The sequence below is a fragment of the Ammospiza caudacuta genome, chromosome 10, assembly GCF_027887145.1.
Source record: "Ammospiza caudacuta isolate bAmmCau1 chromosome 10, bAmmCau1.pri, whole genome shotgun sequence".
NCBI lineage: Eukaryota > Metazoa > Chordata > Aves > Passeriformes > Passerellidae > Ammospiza > Ammospiza caudacuta.
This window is the reverse complement of record NC_080602.1, coordinates 13817397-13827965: the sequence shown is the minus strand read 5'-3', so window position 1 is coordinate 13827965 and position 10569 is coordinate 13817397. Positions and strand designations below refer to the sequence as shown.

Genomic DNA, 10569 nt, shown 5'->3' with positions numbered 1-10569 from the left:
TCAATGCAAATACCTTTGAGAATCTTCAGCAGCGTGTCAGCTGGAATCTAAACTTTGTGTTACAGAGGGGACTGCACTCAGCTTCAGTCGGATGACTCTGAGAGCTCTAACACAAGGATTTTATCTGGGATACAAGAGTTGTATGAAGCCTAATAGACCCTATTGTCAGTGCTGAGTTAGAAATTGAGTAAAGCTGTATTCTGTCTTCTTTCATCACTCTTCAGAATGATTATTTTGTGAGGAAGCATAGATCATTGAAGCCTAATGCAAACAGGTAGCAAATGTGCTACATATCCAGCTAGAACACAAACCACAGCACATATTGTATCACAGCATAATTTCTAAGTGTCATATAATATCTAATCAATGAACTCAGCATTTTCTATCACTGTAAAGTCACAGCTTCTCTACATATTGCAATGATTTCTTTTATTGGTTGTGACCACTGTTATTTGCATGACGAAGTAAAATGTCTAGACTATGTGAGAATGTAGGACAAACATCACATTCACAGCCACAATTTCTTCACCACTGCAGTCAGAATTACCATTACAATCTCTTGTCTAAAGATACATTTATAAATAGATGGAAGCCATTATCATTCTGGGACATCTTCTCCTGTGCTGAAGTGTCAAGTGCTCAACACTACATACAAAAAAGCTTTGCATTATCACCTGTACTCTTGAAAGCTGTCATTCTTGCTGTTTTGAAAAAGTCAGTGCTGTTTATGCTATCCATGTCTAGAATTCCAGAAGGAATGCACTTTTTAATGATCTGCTCAGTCTTCATTAAAAGTTCCAGTTTTGTTAAGTTTAAAATGGAATATTGCTAATTGCAGCTTTTAACCTCTAGAATACCCATATTACACAAACAGAAGTGAAATCATTTGAAAGTGAAAAATGTCCAAGTTATGGATGCAGTAATACACCCCATGCCATGCACTATATAAGAATGAAGATTGCACACAAGATTTTCCTTAGTATGCAAGTACCTACCTAATTGGGAAGATTGCAACAAAAATGGGATTAAGAATTGTCATGCCATTGACTAACACAATTTGTCACCAAGAAATATGATTCTGCTGTCTTGATCACATTATTTTATAGTGCACCAATCAACCAAAGCCCACAGCAATCAGGAAGGCATCAGTTTGGATTTTCCAAGAAGCTGGATAGAGCTACTGCCCATAAGGGCCTCCTCAAGCCAATGTATCAGTAGTAAGGACAATGGGGTTACCTTGTACAAACCCATTTCCTGAGCATGCTGGATGCTTCTAACCCTGGATTTGGTATAAATACTCTAACTTTCAGTTTTCTACTTTTTCATACACTCAGTGTACTTACATCAGTCAAATTTGTTTCTGCTTGTAACACATCTATCCACAACTGAAAAAAAACCCCACCAAAACCACACAATTTAAATTTGAGAAGAGTCACTTTTTCCCCCATTAAGACTTCTCAGCTCTTCACCAGTATTTCCTTATGTTTGATACAATAAGCAGAAATGTCTGTCCACTCCACCTGTACAGAAATATGGCATATAAGGCTCAACACACAGCCTGCAAAAAAATGCTGTTTTCACCACAGCAAACAGAGACAAGAGTTCCTCCAGATGAGCTTTTCCTTCTTCCCCCGAGAGCAGAAGCCTAGCAAAGCTTGCCAACAAAGTTAATACTTTGGTTGAATAAACAGTCCCTTAGATTCCATTTTTTAGCTCATGCTCAGGAAAATCCAGCTCTGAGGTGATGTGTGTAAGCAGATACTTCTCAGCTTTCTCTAATATTGTTTCAAGTCGGCATAGCCCACACTAACTCCTATTTACATGCAAAAAATAAATCAATTTATATTCACTTTGGAGTAAAAGCCACCTCATCAGACAGTAGAACAAAGTGATAGCCAGTCTCCTCCTTCCCACTCCTTGTTCTATACATATGTAGCAAGACACCAAGACTTAACAAACCTCCAAAATCTAATGCTTCCAACTTAAAAAGAAAAATAATTTCACTGGAACGGGGCATCAAGATGTAGCAGAGTTTGTGTGATATGGAAACAGAGAAACATCCAAGCAGTCTGCTTTCTCAATCAAACCAAATAGCTGCTATTGTGATTTTGACCTCCCAATCTAAATCACATATTTATGACTATGACATAATAAGAAGAAATAGCAAATATTTGCCTTAGCTTCTTTAAATAAAGCAGCTAAGAAAACCCAATTCATCCTGATGTGTTGCTATGATAAAAAGCAGAAACATCATTGTCACTTTTACAGCCCACAGTTCTGGTTAAAAAAGCATCCACTTGTCCTGAAATTATGGAATGTATACATAGATTGTGGAGTCACTACTGTCTCTACAGTAGCCTAACTTCATGTGTAGATCTGTTTTAATCGGTTAACCTTTTTATTATTGCCATTATTTTATGTAGTTTACATGATAAAAATACATTTGTAGCAGTGGAAGAAGATAATTCACTTTTCTATAATGGAAAACACTTTTCAGCTGTTTCTGGATTCAGATGTGTCCCTTGGTCCCAGGCAGTGTGGCAGTGTCACTTCTGTGCTCAGTTAAAATCTTTTCCCAGTACCTTCTTCTTCCTACCTGACAGCATCAGCTTTTGGTTTGCATCAAGTGTATTTGTTCTCCCTGCTCCACTGTGGCAGCAAATATGCAGCTCCATTACTTTTTCAGATTCTGTATTAGAAGGAATGTACAAAATACAGCTCCTCATCAGTCTCCTTACTGAAGATCAAATTTCAGTTGTGTAACAAACAGTGACTCTGCATGACATAATGGGGCCTTCATGTGTGAAACAGCTAAACTGAAACTGAGCAAAATATCCTAAACTGAATCTGAACAAAATATCCTATGTCATTATCTGCTTTTGGCTGGACATAGAAGAAATTTGTCTCAGGAAAGAAGCAAATTGCATAAATAATCCAAAAATGAACCCCAAGACTGCAAAGGATTTTAACAGTATCTTTTTAACCCTCAAGGTGATTTCTAGTTATCATACAGATATTTTACAGTAATAGTTCCTGTCTTGTGCAGAAGTCAGCTACAGGAGAGGATCACTGTTTACTTTGGATGGGATATCAGTGAAATATTAACAACATCAAAATTTGGTTTTATGCAGCATTTAAAGGCTTTTGAAGAAGAAAGAAAGAACTGCTTTCAGACTGGAAGGTTTTATTAAAAGGTTCCCTAGCTTCAATATTAATTGCTATTTTAACTCATCAATTTGCATCTGTAGCCATACAAAGTTCCTATTTGTGGCACTTAAGTTTCAGAACATCTAAAAATTTGCTGCTTATATGATCTTCACATTTTTAGGTACTAAGCAACTACAGGAATGTATTTCATGAGTCTGTATGAATTAAGATATTATTTGGGCAACCACAAAAACAACATCTAGCATGCTAACAATTTTAAGATCCTCCATCTGCTGTAAATTCTATGTATTCTTAGGCCTAATATCACTTTAATTTATCACTTGTTTCCTAAAAAGAATTAGTGAAAATGTAAGTTCCTTTTTTTTTCCTACTGCTCTTATGTGAAATGAACATATGAGCCCAACATTAATCTTTCCTTCATTTATAAGAGCTGCCTACCTACCCTGACTTCAGCCATTCAGCAATCCTGTTATGAAACAGCTGCTGGTAGTGAAAAAAGTCCAAACTGGCAGCATTCACAGACCACTGAGAATACAGAGCATTTTAAGATGTTTCTACAACTCCCCATCAACACCCTCTGATTCATTTTTTCAAGACCCTACCTTAAAGCCTCAAACCAGGATTATGCTTCTAAAGACTCAGTATCAGAAAGTCTGCCTTTTCTCTTGATTTTCCCATGGAGGACTTCCTGTTCCTCTAGACCAATACAACCTTCTTAAAACATTTTTTTCCACTCTTTTACTGCTGCTGAATCTGATTCAAAAGGGGCCCATCTGTTCCAGCTACATCATCAGGAGAGCTCTGCACTTCCACACAGCTGCTGAGCTTTCTGTCCCCCTGCAGAAGCTGGAATTGCTTCATGCACCCCCTTGGCACAGAAATTATGTAAAGAAAATGATAGATCCAAAAATCTATTGCATGATCATTTCTACACTGGCTCTTTCTCTAATGTAAACTCTCCTTTTCTTACATTTTGCAGGGCCCTAATTTGTTCCTTTAATAAAACGCACTATAAAACTTGAGAGTGCAATTTTCCAATGGAAAGGAAACAAAAATCCCACCAAATAAACTAATCTTATTATAAATTCCATGAGGCAGTTCAAAAAGCCCAGATAGGTGATTGTTTCTATTAAATTCTATCAACTGCTGGAGCTTCAGTTTCTCCAGGAATTCTAACACTCCCTTAGAATTTAAATGACAACCTCCACTACATTCTGCAGACTGAAAAGCAACTACCTGCAAATATAATATGAACCAAGTGGAAAATGGCATTTATCAGTGATGTACCCACATCACTGCTAACCTGTCACATGCTCTGAAACTGGATTCCCTCACACAACACAGATGCACCAGCATGACCTGAATGCAAGCAGGCTGAACTCCACAAAACACCTGTGGCCATTTAACTCCTGTACTCATTTAAGGCTCAGGGGGCTTGGTCTGCTCAGCCTGGACAAGAGGCACAAGAGACCTTAAAGCACCTTCCAGTGCCCATGAGGGCTCCAAGAGAGCTGGAGAGGGCATTGGAACAAGGGCATGAGGTGACAGCACAAGAGGGAATGGCTTGAAATGAAAGAGGGAAGATTTAGATTGGATATATGGAAGAAATTGAGTGAGGGTGGTGAGGTCCCAGCCCAGGTTACCCAGAGAAGCTCTGGCTGCCCCATCCCTGGAAGTGTTCAAGGCCAGGCTGGACATGGCTTTGGGCAATCTGGTCTAGTGGAAAATGTCCCTGCCTCTGGCAGAGCATTGGAACTAGATGGTCTTTAAAGTCCATTCCTACCCAAACCTTCCATGATTTTCTGGGCATAAAAACTTATTAAACTGTATCTGCATCTGTGCTTTGACAGAAAATACCTTCTAGATACAGTTTAAAAATAAACTTACCTTTGAGTCATAGAAATCTTTGCAGGAAATTTTCTTTAGTTTCTTTTTTATAAATGAGCCCAAGTAAAATAAGAACAGTTTTAATTAAGTAAAAAAAGCACAAAGGTTTTGGATTGTTTTAGTTAAGACACAATGGAACTAAAAAATTAAATTTAAATGGCACAACTATCTACCTGCATCTGAATGCCATCCATGGCAGTCAGCTGGACTTGCTAAGGCTTCCTAGATTCAATTTCTGGACAGAAGCTGGCAAGCTGTTTATTGTGGCAGTTACTGTACTATGGAATGAGGTTTTTTCTACCCCTTCAGTTGATTTTGGGGCAAGTTGTGTCTCATCTCTTCATGCAGCATTAAGTCTTTTCTTTGCATACAGTACTTCTTTATAGTATCTGTGAAAGGTAAAAGTGAATAATTTATTTTTATTGATAATATGAAATTTTCACAGAGTCACAGAAATTAATTACAACTGAATAGTAGTTATCAGTCTCCCTACCAAATGTAATGCATGCATTTTAGCTCGTTTGATCTTGGCAAACCTCAGAAGTTAATAAGTTAGTAATCAAGAAACAAAATAAATTATATTAACATATTTTAACAAAACAAAAATAAAGCTCAAGTGAGGACACCCTGGAATCATATTTTACCTATAACAATTTACACAACCTTAGTAACATTAACAAAAAGCATTTGAAATTGAGTTTGGGCAAGTTGTCCAATTGAGAATTAGGCTGATTAAATGTCAACATTCTGAGCACTCTCATGTGCAAAAGTATTCTATAATCTGACAAATTAAAGAATAATAATAAGTCTTCATTGAGTTCAGGGTGTAAAATAATTTATTAGGTTCTGGTCATAAAAAATTTAGCTACTATTCTTGGGGTTTTTAAACAGCAGCAGTCAAAAAAGTGACAATTGAAAAGTGTTCAATAAAAATAAGGCAAACTTTGTAAATTTGTTCCTTAAAAATCAATGCTGTAGCACTACAGAATCAAGGGTGGCAGAAAACAATAAACAAGAACTTTTAGTAGAACAATCACCAAGTCATTTCTTTGCTATCACTTTAGATAGCCAAGGAAGCATTGGTAAAGCAGTATCAAAGTAAACTTTCATTTCAAAAATAATAAGAGTTAAGTAAGATTTAAAGGCATCCCTTTGGGGGGAGGAAGTGAAGGATGCCCTAGTGATGATAATTTCATATTCTATTGGTTTAAGTTTGTAAAACATGAGAGAATAGTGAACCAAAAGCCTGCAAGACTCTACTGTTTCTGCTCAGTGATCCTCTGGAGGCAGAGTTTCATGTAGGAGTTTTTATTGCGGATTTCCAGCACTGCATCTCTGACAAGCTCAATGAACAGCTGAGGCCAGAGCTTCTGCAAGGATTCATTCTTCATATTGATGTCAGCTGCTTCTTTCACTAAGTTCTCAACATATGCCTGGCAAAATGTTTTTCTTTCTTTGATTTCCTGCATGAGAGGAAATTACACAATGTATAAAAAAAAAGGGAAAAAGGCTAAACAAGAGCAAATCCACAAAAACCCTCTCAAAAATTGAGTGAATGAAACAACAGCAATTAGCTGGCAGATGCTATTGTGCACTTTCTCCCCCTGGTTTTAAGTTGCATGGCCCACTCACTTTTATGAGTGTGGCCACAATACCTTAATGTATTCATAATTTTCCTACTATATTAAGTAATTAATTTATCTGAAATTAACTTTCAAGTAATTATATAAATACCTGTTAACAGCATTACAGTTTGTGTTGCTTTCTGGCATAGCAGTGAAAATGTACAGAAATTATTAAGCACTAAACTAATTTTCCTTCTCTCCCTTCCCAGAATTTCATCCTTACAGTACAACAGTTGAAAAGAAGACATTTCTCTACCTGCCCTAACAAGAACATGGTCATAGAAAAACATCCCAGTACTCATCCTTTTCCACAGTCACCCTGGCAAGTGCTGCTTCCTAATATGTATTACATTACATACTGAGGTAAGCTGAACTTTTAAAAATAATAAAAAGATACTGTGTTTTGTGTAACTACTAGCTCTCAATTTTAGTACATCAAACTGTATTAATCCTTGCTTCTGCAAAGTTCCTATAAAATGCCTTAAGCTTTCAACAGTAAGCTAAATATATAGCTAGTTTGGCACAATGGCAGCATTGTTAAAAATGTTAGATCATGCTTCAGGCCACCAAAACAAAAGTTTTTAATGACTAATAAAGGTGAGAAAATGCTTTCCAGCAGTGTCAGCTAAAACACCAAATTATTAATCAAAGAACCAAGCCTGTCATCTCTAGCAATACACTTCCTCAGCCACATTTGTGATGTTAGTTCACTGCTGCTGGGGATCTGGAAGGGTTCCTTTTGCCAGGACATATTCTTGTGACACCCTGCAGTACCTGCTGCCACAGGCATAATGCTACAGCAAAGGACAAGGTGGGAATTGCTGCACTGGGAAAAGAAAGCAACACATTTATTTAATGGACTGTACAAATACTAAACTCACTTTATTTTATTATAGGGCTGGTTCCATGGTAAAAAACAATAGGAATACTTCACTGTCTTACCCCATGTCATTCAAAAATTTAAGAGCTATCACAATTTTTGAGACTAAAATGTTTTCTTAATTTAAACTCTCCACACATGCAGTCATTGTCTCCTTTTTATGCAGTGGATCTGAGACAATAAAACCACAACGGAATAAAAGATTCAGTGATTACTGAATTTGATTTAATTTCTTGCACTACAGGATTTACATATTTCCATCAAAAAGCAAACAATGGGACAAATGTGGGAAGCAGAGTGCCTACAGTTAGAACTCATGATGAGTGCTCAGAAGGGAGATTGCAGCTGAAAAAATCATATTCTCCCTGGGAACAATTTCCCTCTGCCCAAGCAAAAGAGTGAGCAGATCAAAAACACAAACTAAAACAAGCGTGACTGATGTCCTTGTCTGAAACAAGCCAGCTTGCAATTTTATTAATAATTAAACCTAGTACTTTGCCTATATATTTATTTTCCTGTAGCTCACTTAAAAGCTAGGAAGCAGCTTTTAATTACTACAGCCTGCACTATCTCATGTGTTGTCTGAAGGTGTTCTTCACCAATTCATTCAGGGAGAATCTAACATGTGCAATATACATTTTTCTTCCTAAAAAAATTGTGTTCACTCCATTTGGCTTGTAGTTTAGAATGTATTTCTGAGACCGTGGCACTGTTCAAGAATCACTTCACCAAAGACAGAAATTGAGCATTTTCCAGTATTGTGAGGAAAAGATCAGTTAGATAAAATGTTTGATCAGATATGTAAATACATTAAGAAGGGATCTTTTAAAATCACCATTCTTAATAGCCCAACTGAAACTTGACATACAGATAAATTCAAAGAGTAGTAGTCTAAGGTTACCTAACATAAAATGTAAATATTTTGTAATGGTATATTTACCTCAAGCTTTTCCATATGAAAATCTTTTGTCATGTAATTCAACGTTGCTCGAGCTGTGCTTTCCCCTCCACTTCTTCTGTTATCACTATTTTCCTCACTCCCAACCCCAGATTTCTTTCCCTTTCCCTCCAGCAGATAATGGAATTGCTTCCTCCTGTGAAATGAGATTTACAATCCTAATTATCAAAAACTTTTAAGTGCTTATGTTTCTAGCTGTTGTGAAGGGGGAGTTCTCCTTTTGAACATTCATTTTTGAGCTTTAAAGTACTTTGCACCCTCAAGTTATTCAATTACGTATGACTCTAGATGTCCCTTCATTAAACTGTCTCTAAACAATTGACTGTGATATCACATAGCATCTCCTAAATAGGAAGTCTTGCAGCTTTAACTTTTATTAAGTATTTCTGCATAGTTTTCTATAGAAGACTAAAAATAGGGGGGGTTGGCAGCCTCTTTTACACTACAACTCTTAAATCTGTTAACCATTAATTACCCACTATAAAATACCCACTAAATAAGCAGTTCTCATCATGAAGGTCCACAAGTCTTCAGCAATCCCAGTACAAATGCAGAATTGAACATGCAGCTCATTTGTGTGCACATTCCTTTTCATCTCCCCAGCAGACTTCAGACAAGGTCTGGGAAAAAACCTCTGGCTACATAGGGAGATGGTAACATCTGTGCCTTATGCAGAGGACCTATCTTCTAGAAGATGGTATTTGTGAAATTTTCATCTTTTTACTTAAAATGAATTTATTATAACAGTGTGCAAAAGAGTTAGACAACACTTTCTGGACAAACTCCAGTTCTGTTCTTGTACTTTACCTGGATTCTCCAAATAATGAAAGCATGCGGTAATGAGGCAGCTCTGAGGATGCCACATATGCCAGAATGCCAAAGAGCCTTTCTGCCTTTACAATGTCATTTTCAGTAACCTGTGAGAGAGTGGGAAGGGGAGAAAAAAGAAAAAAAATTACATTTCAAAATGAGCACATTCATATTTCATTACATATGCACATTGAGAATTAACTGAAATTTGTTATATAGAGCACTGCACACAGATCTGTTGCAGGCACATCTTCAAAACATAGACTTTCTTCTACTGGCACTTTAAATATATTTTAGAAGAAACCAGATGGGGTACTGGTGCTTGTTTTATTTCCTGTCATTCTGGATATTTTAATGTTGCCCTGTGCTTCATGAAAGTCCTTGTGAAGTGAGGAATTTTAAAAAGGTTTCTTACATTCATTTTCTGAAGGCCAGACATATTAATTCTGCTCCATACTGCATGCATTTACAAAAAGGTTTACTGGAAAATTTCTGATTAAGCTATGCTGGAGAAACAGAAAGATTCTGGGCATGCACATGTGAAAAGATAACTTACAGATTCCCTTATTTTGGCAGCATCATGGAAAAGGTTTTATAAAAGAGAGGCTTTAGACAGAAAAAGTTTTCTCTGTATTTTTCAGCTCCTGAAAATAAGTGTTCACTCATTATATTTCTCTAAATGTCTACCATACTGTTGTTTCAATATTAAGTTCCAGCTGCTCTTTAGGCTAACTTTCAGTGGTTGAAAAATTTTCAGGATTCATTTTATACGAAATTGAAAAGTGTAAAGAAAGTGGAAGAGATTCATTCTTTGGTGGTGGTGGTTACTATTTTTTGTTTGTCTTGGCTTGTAATCTCTGGAGACCACGGCCTGTGTTTCTCCCTAATGGCCAGACTATGAACTGACTTCAACTGCCAAAAGTTTTTTTGGCACAGTTTCTGGGCTCCTGGCTTTGTACTGAATGCACAAGCAATCTTTATGATCACAAAATCTGACCTGGATAACACTGGACAATGAAACTTACTCATTGACTTCTTAACTTCGGTTGAAATTTAATTTCCATTCATCCTATAACATACTTTGGGAGAGTAACCCATGATTAAATACATTTCAATACTCACAATATTTATTAAGCACTTCCAGACAAACTTTGTATTCTCTGTTATTGAAATGTGCATAAAATGGAATTTTGATCCACATTAACAGATTTTATGGTATTCTTGTGTAATGTTTAGAGACT

At 36.6% G+C, this 10569-nt stretch overlaps 1 protein-coding gene across 1 annotated transcript in view; it reads right to left on the bottom strand.

The window, feature by feature from the left end:
* Positions 1–5381: 5381 nt before the first annotated feature.
* LRRC49 (leucine rich repeat containing 49) overlaps positions 5382–10569 on the bottom strand; it is a 40490-nt gene continuing 35302 nt past the window's right edge. The window contains exons 14-16 of the mRNA XM_058811429.1: positions 9326–9435; positions 8501–8654; positions 5382–6518 (exon numbers count right to left, since the gene is read on the bottom strand). Coding sequence (XP_058667412.1) covers positions 6312–6518; positions 8501–8654; positions 9326–9435 — 471 coding nt within the window. The 3' untranslated portion in view covers positions 5382–6311. The remainder of the gene's footprint in view (positions 6519–8500; positions 8655–9325; positions 9436–10569) is intronic.